Source organism: Arachis hypogaea, chromosome 10 (genome assembly GCF_003086295.3).
Source record: "Arachis hypogaea cultivar Tifrunner chromosome 10, arahy.Tifrunner.gnm2.J5K5, whole genome shotgun sequence".
Lineage (NCBI taxonomy): Eukaryota > Viridiplantae > Streptophyta > Magnoliopsida > Fabales > Fabaceae > Arachis > Arachis hypogaea.
Window position 1 is genome coordinate 3697496 of NC_092045.1, and position 18480 is coordinate 3715975.

At 33.3% G+C, this 18480-nt stretch overlaps 2 protein-coding genes across 2 annotated transcripts; both read left to right on the plus strand.

The window, feature by feature from the left end:
* The first annotated feature begins 430 nt into the window (after positions 1–430).
* Positions 431–4025, plus strand: LOC112714711 (G-type lectin S-receptor-like serine/threonine-protein kinase At4g27290). Its single transcript, XM_025766370.3, has 7 exons — positions 431–2043; positions 2145–2267; positions 2368–2528; positions 2625–2835; positions 2939–3176; positions 3272–3422; positions 3518–4025. Exons 1-7 carry the CDS (start codon positions 741–743, stop codon positions 3824–3826), a joined length of 2496 nt encoding a protein of 831 aa, XP_025622155.1. The 5' UTR covers positions 431–740; the 3' UTR covers positions 3827–4025.
* Positions 4026–12974: 8949 nt separating this feature from the next.
* On the plus strand, positions 12975–14831 carry LOC112714712 (U-box domain-containing protein 8). Its single transcript, XM_025766373.3, has one exon. It carries the CDS (start codon positions 13319–13321, stop codon positions 14447–14449), a length of 1131 nt encoding a protein of 376 aa, XP_025622158.1. The 5' UTR covers positions 12975–13318; the 3' UTR covers positions 14450–14831.
* Positions 14832–18480: the final 3649 nt, after the last annotated feature.

Here is an 18480-nt window from a genome sequence, read left to right on the forward strand (position 1 = left end):
ATTTAATGTGCTCATTTTATATAGAATATTACAGTGATTTTATTAATTATATAGTATTCAATAAAAATATGTATTCTATTAAACTTTAATATAATAGTTAGAAATTGAAAAATTAGCACAATAATTCATATAAAATAAATAAATATAATATAACTCTCTAGTATTATTAAAGTCACAGTTATCCCACCAATAAAACATAGTTTTCTTAAGGCTGATGACCTAAAGTTGACAATAGATGAAAAGTTAACATATAATTGACTTCTAACATTATTTCACCAAGTTGTTAATTTCAGTTACCTATTCATTTGCTGAAGTTTACTGAAAAGATCAGTATGGTTATTGTCTAACCACATTTATAAACAGTTAAATAAAGAGTTATTATTTAAAAAAAAAAAACGTTATCAAATCAAATTCCCACACCTAGTATTTCAGTCAGTGTTGATCAGATGAATTTTCAGTTTCAACAAATACAGTCACACTGAAATAAGAGAAACAAAACAGTATATGTTGTATATTTCAATATTTCATGAGTGAATTACTGAATTGTCAAAGGAAAAACAAGGGGTCCCTAAGTTACACCTACTCCAAATTGCACAATTTTTTGGCTTAATTTATTGTGTCAATTATAGTCATCAAACTTTGGATTTTGGGAACAACAAACTTAACAGCTAGCATGCATTTTATCTTTTTAATTAAACTTCTGAAGTAGTATTATGAAGAACTATCAGTAGTAAAACTCAATGGAGAGAAGAAGAACACACTTGAGCCTTTCATTTTCATTTCTTGTCACTTTTTGCTACTTCTTCATAGCCATTTTTGCAACATTTTTGGAAGCATATGATACCTTAAGTCCACCACAAACCATCACTGGCAACAAAACACTAGTCTCACCTTCCCAGAATTTTGAACTAGGTTTCTTTAATCTTGGTAGCAACTCCACTCGTAGATATCTTGGGATATGGTACAAAAATGTTCCTAAGAAAACTGTTATTTGGGTTGCAAACAGAGACAATCCACTTGCTCATGATTTTGGTGATGATGGATCCTTAACATTCAGCAATGATGGGAAACTCATAGTTCACAGCCACAAAGGAAATGTTATTTGGTCTTCAAATTCTTCTAGACCTGCAAGAAATCCAGTGGCACAGCTTCTAGACACTGGAAATCTTGTTCTTAAAGATATTGATGGAAGAAGCTCTGAGAAATATATATGGCAGAGTTTTGATTATCCATGTGACACATTGGTGCCAGGGATGAGACTTGGTTGGAGATTCAAAACCGGCTTGAACCGACATTTGAGTTCTTGGAAGAGCTATGATGATCCTTCTAATGGTGACTACACCTACAGTGTTGACCCTCGTGGAATTCCTCAGCTTTTTCTAAACAAGAGGAACAAGAAAATCTTCAGAAGTGGACCATGGTATGGGCAACAGTTCAAAGGTGATCCAGTTCTCAGTTCAAACCCGGTTTTCAAAGCAGTATTTGTTTTTGATTCTGATGAAGTTTCTTACTCATATGAGGCTAAGGACAACATGATCTCGAGGTTCGTGCTTACGCCATCCGGTTCCATTCGCCATTTCTCTTGGAATGATCACAAGTCAAGCTGGGTTTCTGAGTTCTCAGTCCAAGGGGACCATTGTGATGATTATGCCCTTTGTGGTGCTTATGGAAGTTGCAGCATTGTTAAGAGCTCTTCCCCTAGTTGCAAGTGTTTGAAGGGTTTTGAGCCTAGAAAAGCTCAAGATTGGTCAAGTGGATGTGTGAGGGAGGATTCAAAGGGTTGCAAAAGTGGAGGAGACTCATTTGAGAAGCTTACAGGGTTGAAACTACCAGATTCTGCAGAGTTTCATGCAAACTATAGCATTAGCATTAATCACTGTGAGGCAGAATGCTTGAAGAATTGTTCTTGTGTAGCTTATGCTAAATTAGATGTGAATGCAAGTGGCAAAGGATGTGTTACTTGGTTTGGAGATTTGTTTGATATTAGAGAGGCTCCTGTGTATGGTCAAGATCTCTATGTCAGAGTTTCAGCTTCACAACTAGGTATATTAACTCCCTTCTTTCTCAATAAATCAGTTAACTCATGAATCATGATTTTCTTTTCTTTTCTTTCTTTCTTAATATGTGTTTATTTGTGATATTAGATTCAAATGCTGGTAGAAACAAAAAGAAGATATTCATACTGCTTCCTGTGGCAGTATCCTTAACTTCAACAATTGTTGTTTTAGCTTTGTGGTTCATAATTAAGACATGGCAAAGAAATGGAGGTATACATAAGATCTCTTGTAATACCTTTTATAGTTGTTTGTTTTCATTATTTTAATTAGTAATAGAAATTAATAATTGGCTTGTTGGTGGTGTTAGCAGTTGAAAAAGAGGACCTTCAATTTAATGATGGAAGAGGTAGTAGGAGTGAGAGGAATGAATATGAACTCCCATTATTTGAGATTGCCATCATTGAAGCTGCAACTATGAATTTCTCTGTTTACAAGAAGATTGGAGAAGGTGGATTTGGTCTTGTATACAAGGTAAATTACTAGTACTACTACCACCACTGATCTTTGCCCTCAATTATGAAGGATTTTATTTTTCAAACAATGCATTATATGAGTTGGAACTTTCAGGGTGAACTTCCATCAGGACAAGAAATAGCAGTGAAGAAACTCTTGGAAACTTCTGGACAAGGTCTGCAGGAGTTCAAGAATGAGGTGATTTTGATCTCCCAACTTCAGCACCGAAATCTTGTAAAGCTTCTTGGTTGCTGCATTCATGGAGAAGACAAGATGTTGATCTATGAATACATGCCAAACAAAAGCTTGGACTCATTATTATTTGGTTGGTTTCTCAATTACTCTGCAATCATATTTATATATAGAGAGGCACAAACATTATTTGACATAATAAAATACCTTGTAATTTATGGAACATTCTGTGACAGATGAAACCAAGCGTCCTGTCCTCAATTGGCAAAAGAGGCTAGACATCATCATTGGTATCGCGAGAGGGCTTCTCTACCTTCATAGAGATTCAAGGCTAAGAATAGTCCATAGAGACCTAAAAGCAAGTAATGTTCTTTTAGATATTAACATGAATCCAAAGATTTCTGACTTTGGAATGGCTAGAATGTTTGGTGGAGATCAGACTGAAGCAATGACCAAGAGAGTGGTTGGAACCTAGTATGCACAAAGACTAGTGACTTAATCTTCACATTTTTTCCCCCTCTTGAACTTGATCACTAAAATAGTTTATATATCTTTTTCAACTATTGCAGCGGTTATATGTCGCCGGAGTATGCAATAGACGGTCAATTCTCTTTTAAATCAGATGTCTTTAGCTTTGGTGTTTTACTGTTGGAAATATTGAGCGGCAAGAGAAACAAAGGATTCTTGCACCCAGATCACAAACTCAATCTTTTAGGCCATGTGAGTATGAAAGTGAACATATATGAACTTATATCTATTTGGTTCTTTTCCTTAATATCTATGTATTTCAAAACAAAACCTGACTAATGTGGTAGGCATGGAAGCTCTGGAATGAAGGTAAAGCATTAGAGCTGATGGATGGTTTACTTGAGAATGAGTTTCCTAGCTCTGAAGCTCTAAGGTGTATACAAGTGGGACTCTCATGCGTTCAACACCGCCCAGAAGACAGGCCAACAATGTCACTAGTTCTTGTGATGTTGGATAGTGAGAGTGCAGTGCTGCCACAACCTGGAAGACCAGGATTATATTCAGAGAGATTTTTTTCAGAGACAGATTCAACTTCACTTGCTAGACTCAACTCTAGTTCCAATCACATCAATGTCACCTTGGTAGAGGGTCGTTAAGAATTTCCCTCAGCATTCATATGAATCTGCATGCAAGAAATTGTGTTTTCTTATTCCAAATTAAATGATGAGAATCATGCTTAGCCTCTTTTTGTTCTATGCACATTCTGGAAGAGTAGTTACAACTTACAGCAATAGGAAAAAAGACTATTAACTAAAATCTTATTTTAATCTATCATATAATATCTTTGAATCTCCATTTTAGTGAATGTAAATAGATTTTTTTTCATGGTATCCCTCGACTCACCAAAACAAAGATTAATCCGTCGCAGATTAGAGCTTTTATTTAACCGTTTGTTATTGGTCAATGAATTATTTCATGCACAAATTGATATTTGAACTCTTAATACTTATTTAAGTAGACTAATAAATTAAATACTGTAACAACCCGTAAATATAATTTAAAAACTCTAAAGTCTAAACTGGGACTTTTTTTTTTTATTTGGTGAAAAAAATTTGGGTTGACCACATACAGCAGCTCGGAGGGCCACTGGGCCTATTACAAGTCAGGGCTTAGAATTTGGGCTTAAATTGAGTAATATAATATGCCCAAGGTTTTAGTACTGAGAATTAACCAAGAAAATCACAAAAAAAAAGAAAAAAATCACAAGAAAATAATATCTTGTGACAAAATTAATTAAGATGAAAGTCAACGGAGTCGGTAACTATGAGCTATATGATTATGAAGTGACCTGCAAGGCTGCAAGCACCTTCATCACTCAAATCAAAAGCCATTATATAGCAGACTAATTGAATAAATTAGGTACACAATGTTGGAATTTGGATTTGTACATAAATATATTAATTAATTCTTCTATTATTAGTGAAAGTTTATGTTGAAATGCCATCCTCATTGGCGATTGAGACCCAAGGGCCCTATTTTCAGATAGAGATCAGAAGAACAGAGATACTGCTGTGACGCTTCCATAACACAAAAACATCTTAATTACAAATAGGGTATGTAGCATCAAAGTACAGAAGATAAATGAAATTTCAGGGTAATAAAAGGTCAAGTAACCTGCATGTATTTTCCTAAAGCACTCATCACAATTATAATCATTGTACCAAGCTAACATAATGAACTTTCTTCTGAAGAATTTGACCAATTCTCTAACTAAATAAAAATATACAAGATATTATTATACATGTTATTATATTTTTATACACAAGATAATAAAAAGGAAAAATTATGGTATAAACAGAGTCCAAGGGGTGAACACGTGGCACTTTGGCCTTCTCATGAATCACGTTGCCGTCTTTTGTGACAAATACAAACAAAGCAAAACCCCACATTATTGAATATTTCCTTGTACGTAGTACGTGGTGTGCTGATTAATTAAGCTAGCATAGGGGTGTTTGAGGCAGAGATTTGAGGGCCATTCTCATCCATTCAATGATCAAAACACAAATGCACACTCTTTCCGTCGCAACAGTTTGAAAAGTCCATCATTTTCTTGCACATACAGCTGACAGCTGTCACTCAATGATTGTACGGATGCATCTTGTGTTTCTTCCTTCCCTTTTGTTTCTTTTCTAGGAGGGTCCGGTGAGGCTGAGTTCCTTTCCCCCCTTCTCACCAATAATTATTATTGCTTCAACATAATGTTCATCCAACACTTTTCTACTTGTATTAATCGAGAATAGGAGAACTTTGAACAAGTTGGTCATGTGTGAACATCATTGTTATTATGGTTTATACTTTATAATCATGAGGGTAGCTAAACAAATTAACAAAGTGCTCAGACCTTGCCTCCTACTCCTATCCTACGCATGAATTGGTAAAATAATAAAAATGTTATTCATACATCAAAATTAACTACTAAAATCAGACATCAATATATTTGTGTGTAAATACATATATGATTTAATTTATTTTTAATACATATTTATATTCTGTCCCGTTAAAGGATATTTCTTTCGAATTATAGTTAGGAAATGCGCTTCCTCAACAGACCTCTTCTAACTCGGAAGGTGATCCTCGAAACTTGGACGATCTTGACGTGGAACATGCAAAAGAGACGCCAACGCATCAAGTCTAATTTTCACCTTTTGAGTTAGAAAAAGTCTGCTAAGTAAGCGCGTTTCCGAACTATAATTTAAAAAAAATATCTTTTAACGGAACATATTCTAATATATATTTTATAATAATAACTAATTTTAATATACCCATAACATAATCATTGAGTCGTTGTTAAACGGAGACCCATCAAGTCTAATTTTCACCCTTTTAAAACTGAGACAATACAAGCATGCATGACTCTGTTCAATGCACCAAAAAACTACTCTAACAAATCTCTACAGTGTTAATAGTAGATGGATAATTGGATATGTAGGTCCTAAGCACTGTTAGGATTTGGTTGAATTAGTCCCACATTGCTTAGGATAGCAAATGGAGTGGGTGGCCTAGGCTATAAATATGAGGCTAAGTTCTTCATTTGTTTTTGCACCAGTCAGAAACACTTTAAGCTTGTATCTGATTTTTCTTTTCCTCTGTACTCTTTGATTAGAGAGTGTTGTGAGGTGTAGTTAGATATTTGCTTTGAAAGAGTGTGGGTGTACTGGGGTGCCGGTGAGAGAAAGAAGTCTATGTGTTGTAACAATTTTCACATAGTGATATTCTCTGGTTGTCATTTGACAACGGCCGTGGTTTTTTCTCCGGTAATTGGAGTTTCCACGTTAAATTCTTGTGTTGTGATTGTGTCTATTTTATTTCTCTGTCAAAGGTGTTTTCTCAAGGGGGAATTGTGTCTTATTCCCAACAAGTGGTATCAGAGCTTCGGTTCGGTGGGATTTATTCTTAGTATGCTCTGTGGTTGCAGCCTAGTCTGACCTTCCACATCAGAAAAGAATTTTGTCCTGTGGCTTGAGGTTGATCTTTGGTTGCTGTTGTTGTTGCTGGAAGGCAGTGTGACTCTGTGAGAGTGCAGTTTGGAAAAGGTTCTGGCTAAGGAAAGACTTGGTATTTAAGTGTGTCCATTGTGACCCACCTCTCTTTCCTGGGGACCCTTCCTAGTGCACGGTCTACAGTTGAGTTATAATATTCCAGTATACGGTTGCAACAATGTCAGGATATTCAAGTGCTGTGAAGCTTGAAATAGAGAAATTTGATGGAAGAATCAATTTTGGCTTGTGGCAAGTACAAGTCAAGGATGTGTTGATACAATCAGGTTTGCACAAGGCGTTGAAGGAGAAGATCTCTGGTTGCTCTCTCTATGAGAGAAGATGATGTTCTCTAGAAGACAAGAAGTATCCTCATGGTATTACCGCACTGCCATGGATAAGGATGAGTTGTGGCAATCAGGTCCACAATTGCACACGGGCATTGGTTGGCGTTGAGATGCAAGGTGTGTGGCGGAGTTAGGTCGATGGCTGAAGAACTTCCAGGAAAAGCCAATTTGGAAGTTGCACCATGAATTTTCAGCAAGGTTTCGATCTGTACCAAGGCGAAATGCTTGGAGTGGTCTAATTCCAAGTGAGTATACTTTCATGGTGGAGTATGATAGTTCTCTGAACTATGATTGTCGGTATAGACAATGGCAGCAAAGAATTGTCGGTGTTGACAATGGAAGCTGAAGATGTGTGACTATTTCAATCAAGGTGGAGATTGTTAGGATTTGGTTGAATTAGTCCCACATTGCTTAGGATAGCAAATGGAGTGGGTGGCCTAGGCTATAAATATGAGGCTAAGTTCTTCATTTGTTTTTGCACCAGTCAGAAACACTTTAAGCTTGTATCTGATTTTTCTTTTCCTCTGTACTCTTTGATTAGAGAGTGTTGTGAGGTGTAGTTAGATATTTGCTTTGAAAGAGTGTGGGTGTACTGGGGTGCCGGTGAGAGAAAGAAGTCTATGTGTTGTAACAATTTTCACATAGTGATATTCTCTGGTTGTCATTTGACAACGGCCGTGGTTTTTTCTCCGGTAATTTGTGCATGAAAAAAGTTTTGTTATAGACTTCAACCATTTGAAAACATCAAATTAAAGGGTAAAGAAATTAAACTGTAAAGCGCTGTTATTATAATTTAGTTTCCAAATATTTTAAAGTATTAATTTAGTTCTTAAAATTGTATTTTGTATTAGTATTTAATCGATCAATTCTTAATTAATCAATATTTTTTTTAATAAGTTACTATTAACTGATATGTCATGTAACATTAATCTATAACGTATCGTGAATTTGCTAATATTATGTCATTGGTTAACATTACTTAATTTTTTTTTTTGTTAACATTATTTAGTGTGTTCATCTATAATACATGAGAATGAAAAGGGAAAAAAATCTGTTAATACTTAATATAGAATGGCTTATTAAATACAATTTTATAAATTACATGACAAAATAGAAGCTAATTTATTACTCTAGCATAAATTGATTGTTTTTTTATGTTTCACTGCTCTGTTCAAATTACCAATGACAAATTAATCTAAACAAAATATAGCTATCTATTTTTTTGTATAAATACTAAAATTTACTTTTTAAATTTAATTTATTTTCTATCTTCCTCAGAAATAGATAGAGAAGTAAGAATTTATCGAACGAACCGCACTCTTTCATATACGTCAGGAGTCCATTGATGAGAAGGGGCTTAAACCCAATTCCTACAATGATAAATATAAGCGCAATTATCTTTCTTTAAAATAAAATTTTTGAACCATTCTTTTCTTTTAGAGTTTTTTTAATTCAATTCGCTTCGCATTATCTGAATTTAAAGAATTAATCTAAAAATCGAAATAAAATCAAGATATCATATTTTGGTAGTAAAATTATAACAACTGAGATATTGGATAAAAGAAATAAAAACGAATCTTCTTACATAACTTGCATTTGTGTGATTGAATTTCCAAATGTTTGAGATATAAATCTCTTTCGATTTTGGTTTTGGTAGAGTCATCTCCAACAAATTAAAGCATGGTGATAGAGACAAGAAGATTGATGAGAAAAAAGTATGAATATGAATGAGGCAAAAAATGAAATTTAAAAACTCTTTTGTTAATTAGGCTTAGCTTTGGAAGTAGGGTAGAAGATGAAATAAGAATGGATCAAATCCATGAAACTAACATCAGTGGCCCGGGAATTAAATTGGGTTGATTTAGAAATTAACTCATTAATCCGCTTAAGTAAATATTATAGGATTCGAATATCGTCTTGTGCATGCAATAATTTATTAGTCAGCAACAAACCATTAAATAAAACTCGAATTTGCGACGTATTAATCATAGTTCTACTGGATTGGAGAATACGGTGAAAAACATAAAAAAAACAGTGGCGGGAAAACATGCACACTGCACTTATCATCATGATGATGTTCAATCATATAATAGACAGTCCCGTGCATATAACAATCAAGATCACAAATTGTAACAAGAAACAAAAAATTGACATGAGATTGGAGATGACAAACTTGGTAGGCACTTGGATGCTGGGAAGACATTCATGTGTCATTTTCAAGATTAACACACATTCGTTCTCAACGATAATATTAACGCCATGCTTTCTTATTTGATACCTGATGCAATCATACATTATTAGTAGAAACATACTTTCCAACATTTTTTTTAGAGGGGGCGGGGGGGTCGGCTTCATTTTTTCCGCATCAAATAAAATCCCTTTGTCCTCTCTCTAGACATGTTGCCTTAGAATAATGGCATCTCTAATATATCCCATATTCCTTTTCTATTCTTATATTTTATTTTGCCCCGCTAGTATTTTATTATTATTTAACAGTTTTTAATATCAACTATAAATGATAATAACTGCTTATTATTCATATATATTTAATTAAATATGAATACATATATATACCCCTTATCTATATACTTTATTATTATATGATGATGCCGGATTAATTGTTTAAAGTTGCGATTACTTGTGAACGTAGATGACTTTTGGTAGTGTTGTTGTTAACAAGGTAAAAAGTTAATGAAAACAAACACCACTCTATCTCCATATATCTTTCGTCTTTCCCTCTCATTTTCTGCGGAAAGTAACCGACACAGAAGATGATAGCATTTAGAAGTAGGTGAATTTTATGGTGTCTTTATTATAATATTTAAATTGTCTAATTTTTTTTAAAATAAAAAATAAAATATTTAAAATAAAAAAAAGTAAATCATATCAAATTTATTAAATATTATTTATTTATTTTTTATAATAATTTAAGTATAAAGTAATAAGCACCATAATATTCATCTTAGAATAAAGGCAATAGTTTTACTGTAGTTTTCAGTCTTGATCCTTGACTCTTATCTTTATATTTACAGTTCTACTGTTCGTTTCAGACATATTTAATAGTGTAATATTTTTTAAAGATAAATATTTTTATTGTAAAAATTTAGGTATAATTAACTTTAAGTGAAGTTGATTGTTGAGAGCTGTTAGATGAAAATTTAATCAAATTAGTCAAATAATTTAACGATTCTTAATTATTAACTTTACATGAAGTCAACTGCACCTAAATTTTCACATATTTTTATAAATAGATTTGGTAATATATGACTTAATATTTATATTATTCTCTCTCCAAAAAATAAAAATAGGGTGATCATTAATATTAATATTTAATTATTTATACTAATACAGAACCAAAACAAAATTTGGACAAGAAATATATTCAATATACAAAGATATATTGTCAGACTCAACTCAAAATTAATGTAAAATAAACTCTCACCTCACAACAACTCATAAAATATTATTGTATGTCCAAAAATGCCCATAGACTTTTTGTTTTGATAATGCTATTGAATGGTTGAAATTGTGAACGAACACTCTACCATTAAAATTTGTTTATTGGATTTATAACTACGTTTTGGTAGAGGCCTGCGAAAATTTGTAGTTAATTAACATCATGCTTTCCTTGTCACATCCTTTCATAATTTACAATTGAATGTCATAATTGACACAAAGTAAATTAACATACATCTAATTTTGAAGTTATTACAAATAATAAATACATGATTTTTAAATGAAATAAAAGTCCCTCTAAAGATGAGCTGATATAATTTTGAGTAATTTACTTATATAAATCATTTGAAAAACAAAATTACCTGATTGTCTTAAAAATAATTCCAATATAAATTTGTTCTCCATTTATTATGTAAATTCTAGATTTTGTAAATAATTTATATTTATTCATAAAATACATACAAAACCAACAATTAATATAACAACAACACCATATAGTAGCTAATGAGTAATAACTCAAATGACATAGTCTTTCCATATTTAATTAAGAAGTTGTCAGTTCGAATTTTCTATTTTTGGTAAAAAAAAAACAACACCATATAGTAAATCATTTTGCATGCATTTCTTTCATTTTGCTTTTCGAATAGAGGAAAAATAAGGCTAATTTTTTTTTATATTGGCTAAATATAGGTGTAATACATTGTTATGGGAAAATTAGGTGTTTTTTTTATATGGTGTTTTATTCAAATCGGACGGTCCGATTTGTTTGATAAAAAAATAAACTACAAATCGGAGGGTCCGATTTGCTTGAAGAATAAAATAAACACGAAATCGGAGGGTCCGATTTGTATTTTTTATTTTTTTTTAATTTGTTGAAATGAAAATCGGACGGTCCGATTTCAACATTAAATTTTTTTTATTTTTGAAATTACAAATCGGACCGTCCGTATTGTAATTTTAACTTTTTTTATTTTTTTCAAACTGAAAACGGAGGGTCCGTTTTCTGCTAATACCATATATATGTAAAATATCTCTCTTCTCCACATTGTTGTATTACTACATTCTCTCCTCCATATAAAAAATCAAAAGCGGAAAAATAATGGGGTTTATGCCCACTAACATTGTTGTATTATTAATATAATATAATAACAATATATAGATAAATGTCTGTACAAAATATTTAAACATGGTTTACCATAACAATATATCGAATTTTAATTTAATTTAGTTTATTTTTTACATTCATCACCTAATAAATAAATATTGAAAATGCTAATTAACATAAACTTAAAAAATTACAAAAATTAAATACCACATTGCTGGCATCAAAAGAAAATGAGTTTAAATGAATTTTTATTCCAATTTTGTTATCAATTATAATTGAGTTTAACTTTCTATTTAATAGATTAGGAGTGAGACTTCAAACTAAAAGAATAATTAAACTTACTAGGGTCTAGGAGTATGCAAATTCAAATCCGAATCACAAAATTTTTTTATATTTATTAGTATCTAATATAAAATTTACCGTTATGATTCTACCCACAAGTCTACGAGATTTAATTGATTTTCATATAAATAGGATGGATAGTAAATTTGAATAAATTTAAAAAATGTTAGAGAATTATTAAAATTTATTTTTTTTGTCATCATTTTTAGTCATCAATCCATTTTTTTAGTTCAATAATCTAATAATATGCTTTAGTTTATATTTTTAAATATTGACGATGGCTAATTAATGACAAAAAATAATAAATTTTTATGATCATCTAGTATTTTTTTTTATCAAATATGTATCTATTAATCTGATTTTCATATCCAAATAAAAAATAAAAAAATTATAATATATTTAGTTGTTTAATTTCTATTATTATTATTCTTATATGTTTAGTTGTTTTATTTCTATTATTTAATAATATTTTAAAAATAAATAAATATAAAAGAATCAAATTTTTTAATTTTTCAATTTTTTAAGAATATTTTTGAATTTTTTTATCAGTAATATCTAATATCTAATTTGATCTAGTCCACAAATTTGTGAATTGAATTCAAAACAAAATATAAATATTCTATCTGATCCCATATTTTTAATATAAAAAACTTTGTCTATATCAAATCCAATTTAATTTGCTTACACTCCTAAAACTCACGATCAATGTGTGAAAATAGAACTTCTCTTGCATTTTGCCATTTTTTATATTAAACAAGAGTTTTACTAACAACTAGTTTTAGTTATATGACAAAATAAAATTCAGATATAGAATTAGAATATCAATCTGTTTAACTAATAATAAAATTCTGTTTCCTAAAAAACAATAAATTCCAAAACAAATACAAATAAATGAGATACCTAAGACAAGTATTGTGACACTTAAAATTTTCAAAATAAAACAATACAAGTAATTTATTATTTGAATAATGTAGACTTTGATATGTAATGACGAATGCTGAGAATAAAATTCAGAACTCAAAGAAAATGACATTTAAAAAGAAGAAAAGAATGAAGAAGTGGGTCACTCGGGGAGGGTATAAATGTATTTTGAGAGGGTTGAGAGCCCCCAGAAGAGGAATCAGAATCGCGATTTCAATATTTTGTTGTAATAAATAATAAAAAATTTCCAAAAGCGTAGCAGTGGCAAAGGAAGGAAGGGGAATAACAATTAGCATAGTAAAGGAAAAGAAAGCAGAGGAAAGGAAAGCAGAGCAGCCTCCTCCTCCAAAGCAAAAACCCCCATAAACCCCTCACTCACTCTCTTGTTTCCGCCATTCATCACTGTCAGAAAGAAAGAAAGAGAGAGAGGAGAGTAAGGGAATGGCGGCTCAGCTACCAGAACACTTCAAGTGTCCGATTTCACTCGAAATAATGTCCGACCCAGTCATACTCTCCTCCGGCCACACATTCGACCGCTCCTCCATACAGCGCTGGCTCGATGCAGGCCACCGCACCTGCCCAATTACCAAACTGCCCCTCCCCGATCATGCCTCCCTCATCCCCAACCACGCCCTCCGCAGCCTCATTTCCAACTTTACCCCTCTCACTCCAACTCCAATTCCCAATCCCTCACCTCCCCACCCCCAACCCGAAACCCTAATCTCTTCCCTCACCTCCTCCGCTTCCTCTTCTTCCTCCAAGCTTGACTCGCTCCACCAACTCACTCGACTCGCCAAGCGCGATTCGCTCTTCCGCCGCCGTCTTACCGACTCGGGAATCGTCCCGCCGCTACTCTCCTGCGTCGACTCCCACGACCACGGTTCCCTCCGCGAGAACGCTCTCTCTTTGCTTCTCATTCTCAGCCTCGACGACCACAACAAGGTTGGACTCGTCGCCGAGGGAGTCGTTGCCCGCCTCGTCGCCGTCATCTCCGGAACGGCTGCCGGAAATCCATCCCCGGACTGCCGCGCGCTCGCAGCCACAACACTCACAAGCCTGGCCGTCGTGGAGGTCAACAAGGCCACAATCGGCGCGTACCCTCACGCGATCGAGTCACTCGTGGCACTCGTAAGGGACGGAAAGGGGAGAGAGAAGAAGGAAGCCGCGACGGCGCTCTATGCTCTCTGCTCCTTCCCGGACAACCGGCGGAGGGCGGTGGAGTGCGGCGCGGTGCCTGTTCTTCTTCGGAGCGTGGATTGCGGCTTGGAAAGGGCCGTTGAGGTTGTTGGAGTTCTTGCAAAGTGTAAGGAAGGGAGGGAACAGATGGAGAGGTTCCATGGATGCGTTCAGATTCTGAGTCGGGTTCTGAGGAATGGAAGCTCAAGAGGGGTTCAGTATGCTCTCTTGGCTCTTAACTCGTTGTGTTGTGGCAGTGAAGTTGCTTCTATGGAAGCCATCAGAGAAGGCCTTTTGGAAACATGTCTTGGCTTTCTGGAAGATGATAACGAGAAAGTGAGAAGGAATGCTTCCGCTTTGCTTCAGAATCTGCGTGGCAACAATAGGATCAGCTGATCAATGTGGATTTGGGAATGAAAAAGAAAAACAAAAAGTCAGTTTTGATCAGAAATTTAAGTTAAGGAGATTTGTTGTCCTCTATGGAGGTGAGTTTGGGTTTCTTCTTCTCTCTTTTTTATTTTTCTGTTTTTTTTTTCTTTTTTTGAAGGAAAAAAGATTCTATATTGTTGGGTACTTGCCTCCTGTACAAAATCAAGATCAATTTTTTTTTTAGAAAAATGTCATAGGGTTCTTTTGTATGTTGTGTACATTGAAATAATGAAAGAAAAAAAAAAGGTGGGAGAGGCTAGCTCTCCTCTTGTTACTTAGATTTTATAGGGAGAAAGTTTATAATTTGGTCCTTTGATAGTTGAAATGTAATGTGGAACTGTTTTGGAAATTTCTCTTGGGGTTCAGCTAACTCTGCTATACTGGGTTGACAATTTGATTTGTACTCTTGTTTTGGCTACATTTTATCATCCTGTTATGTTAACTCTGTTACTCTGTAAAATTAAATGAAAAGGATGAAATTGGATGCCCCCTTTTTCCTGCCAAAATTTGAATAATTGAATATTTTGAGCGGTTTTATACAGAATTCTGTAATTTAAAATGCCTATATATTCTGTTATGCTGATAAAAGCTACCAAAATGAAATTTTGTTCTTTCTATATCGTTCATCCTCTGGACTAGTCTTTGACTCTTGTATGATTTGGAGCCGCACATGCGGGAGTTGTTTTGCACTGAAGTTAGATGGGATAGTGAATTTTAGATCAAACTTTTATCAACTCTCTTTCTGCTTAATTGGTTCTGTCTCAACTGTCTAACTTTAAATTTCTATCAAAATCTTCGTTTTTTTTTAATTCAAGCTATTTAATGCATAGGATTTTGTAGACAACTAGACATGCATCTAAACTTCTGGGCTTGGCCTTTGGTGTCTCTTTTTAATCTTAGGGTTATGACTTTTTGGTTGTTATCTGTTTGACTCTCTGCTTTCGATATGGGGTGGGGATGGACGAATGGTTTGGTCTGTGAAGCAATTCCCTACTTTTTCTGAAATGATCACAGGATATGTAATTACAAATTTTGGGGTACAGCAGTACATCACCCTGCATTACGTGAGTAGTAGTTTAGTACTGCTTCATTTCTTTATGTATGTGGATAGGTAGTTGGCATCAATAACAATAGCATTGAGATGGCTTTATCCTTACAATTAAGTTGGCCTTTGTCATTTTCTACTTCCAATAAATGATTTGTCTACAAGTAAGGCAAGTGCTATGAATAATTGGCTTGTACGTGAACATTACTCACTATAGTATTAGCACAACCACCTTTTTCTTTTTTGGCCGTTGAAGTGAACTCACCTGGGCTTCCATCTTTTATTATGAGTGCTATGTGCACATGACATGTAGTAAATGCTATATACTGCTAATCAGAATAAATATGTATGGTCCAATTCCAGTTTCTGATAAGCTGTGGAATGTGGATGCTCTCTCTATTTTAATGTTAAGGTTTCACCAGTATACTTATTCCTCCTTCTAACTGAATTTCTAGAATGCGTTCAGGTCTTCAGAATATAGCAAAACCTATGGAGGCTTATATGTCTTGTGGTTTAAATTGAATAAAAGTTAAATTCACTCTGGCCATGCTTGTCAAATTTGGTAGAAAATTGCATCCTGAATTTTGCTTTGATCCCCTTGTACTTTTTCTTACTATGGATGCTGCTTTTGATGAGGGATTCCAATTTGTGTCGTGTGTGCCTCTTGAGTGTGAATAGGCATGTGCCTGCCTTAATTTTTTTTGGGGGAAAAAAAAAAGAAAAAAGGTAAAGTAGTCAAGTATATGAACATTCCCACCAGTACTTGAGTTTGTTTCCCTATGAGGAACATCTCTGACAACGTAGATAGCATTGTTTTTCGTGTTTTTGTTTAGTTATGTGGTATTTGGAAGCAGTTAATTAGGTGCACCCTCCACAAAATTTGCCTTACTGGTTGTTTTTAATGTCAAAATGTGAAGAACATAACGACACACATGCATATACACTTGATTTTGTTAAGGTTGCTTTGTGGTTCATATTATCTAATGCTTTCGTGATTAGTTTAAAACATGTCACGAGACTGGTTTGGTCAACACGTACCTTTTCAGTTATCTGGTACCTTTCTTCATATATTTGATTCTGTTCCTACAATCTTTTTTCCTCCTTGAAGCATTTAACTTATTTATTTTTTAATTGTTGGTTGATTCCTTACCCATTGAAGATTGCAATGAAGCTGATAGGGATTAGACATATTTTATTAGAAAAGAGCCGCCTCATGTGACTAAAGTTGACTTGGATTTGTTTTGTATTGGTAGTCTTGCAAAATAAAGATTAAAAATTACAATCGAGTCCTAATATTCAATAATAACTACATTTCAATTCGTTTACGTAAACAGCTACTCCTGGTGGATTATGGTTGTGATTATTATTATTATTATTATTATTATTATTATTATTATTATTATTATTATTATTATTATTATTATTTGCTTACAAAGTTTTCTCTGACAAATCTAAGTTCTGCCAAACCGTGCGCTCACCCGTGTTCCTCGTATTTTATTTTAACATTAAAACATTATCTTGATCTTTGATGTCTTTGGTATCCTTTCTTTCTTGGCCAATATATGTTTATTAGGTGTTACTAATATTTTTTTTTCACTTTTGTTTCTAATTAAATAATCTTCTATGGAAATGCAATTAACAGAGTTTAGCATTTAATATTAACCAAAAGATGCTGGTAAAAGAAAAATATGTATAACAGTATAAGGATGTAGTTACGGTGTGATGCACTATTGCACCCCACGCAATTAGTATAATTTTCTTACTGCGGTATAATTTTCATAAAGTAATTTGAGATGTGTTCCCTTCAAAATAAAAAATTGATGCCAGATTCGTACGCCATACTCCACAGTCGTGTTCTTTATTATGTTGTTTGGTAAATAAATCAACATAAGATGTGAATTATATTTGAAATGAAATGTAAAAGAGTTGGGAAAATAAGCAAAATGTAGTAGTTTTATAACACGTAATTGTGAAATGGAATAGACGGAGGGGAAGTTCTATCTCTTTTCAAAAGACTTATCTCCAATTGTCAAAAGCCACCTGTCTCTTTACTCTTTTTCTCCTCTTTTGTGTATGACAAATATTTGTTGTTTCCAGAAAGTTTTGTTAATACTACTGATTGGGAGCTATGAGATTCTCTTTACCTTTTTTTTTTCCTTTTCAAACAGAGAAAAACATACAGGAAAATAAAGGCCATGGGAACTATCTTTTATAAATTTATTCCATTCCCATTCCCATGCCATGTTGCATGTTTCCATCTCAAATTTTGAAATTGTTTCCAAACGCTTTTAATTTTGATACCATTTCCAAATTCTAATTATCATTACTAATTCACTGCAAGATTCCTAAAATGACATGAGCTAAATGAGGCAGAGGCCAGCTAATAAATAAATAACTGTTTTGGTGAGTTGAAGAAAGAATGTTTTGACTTTGAGTTATTCAAATTTTGCGCATGTGAACTCAAGGAGAGCTGTTTACAAGAATGGTTACTGGTTAGGATTAGGATACTCTGAACTGACAATTTCTTTAAAATATGCACAATTAACATATCTATGTTTCCAATGAAAGTGTCTTGGGCCGGAGACTTCTCACATGTATTTTTTACAAGGAGTTTTAGGGCCAGCAAATTTTGTGATTTGTAGTCGTCAATTAGTTATCATTGATATTTTTAATGGTGTGAGATTTCATCTAATAGTGTGAGACTCACTTTTCTTTTGCTTATTAAGTGCTAGTTAGATTTTAATAAAAGTGTTGGCCCACTAGATTTTTTTATTTTTTATTACTACTTATTTTACAAAATACTTGCATCATATTATTTGAACATATTTATTTGTTAATAAAAAAATCTACAATTAGTTGTTTTCATTTGCAATAATGTTTATATAAAAAGAAATATGGCAAGTGTTTGATTTACAGATTTAAATGTCCTTCATTATATATAATATTAAAAAAA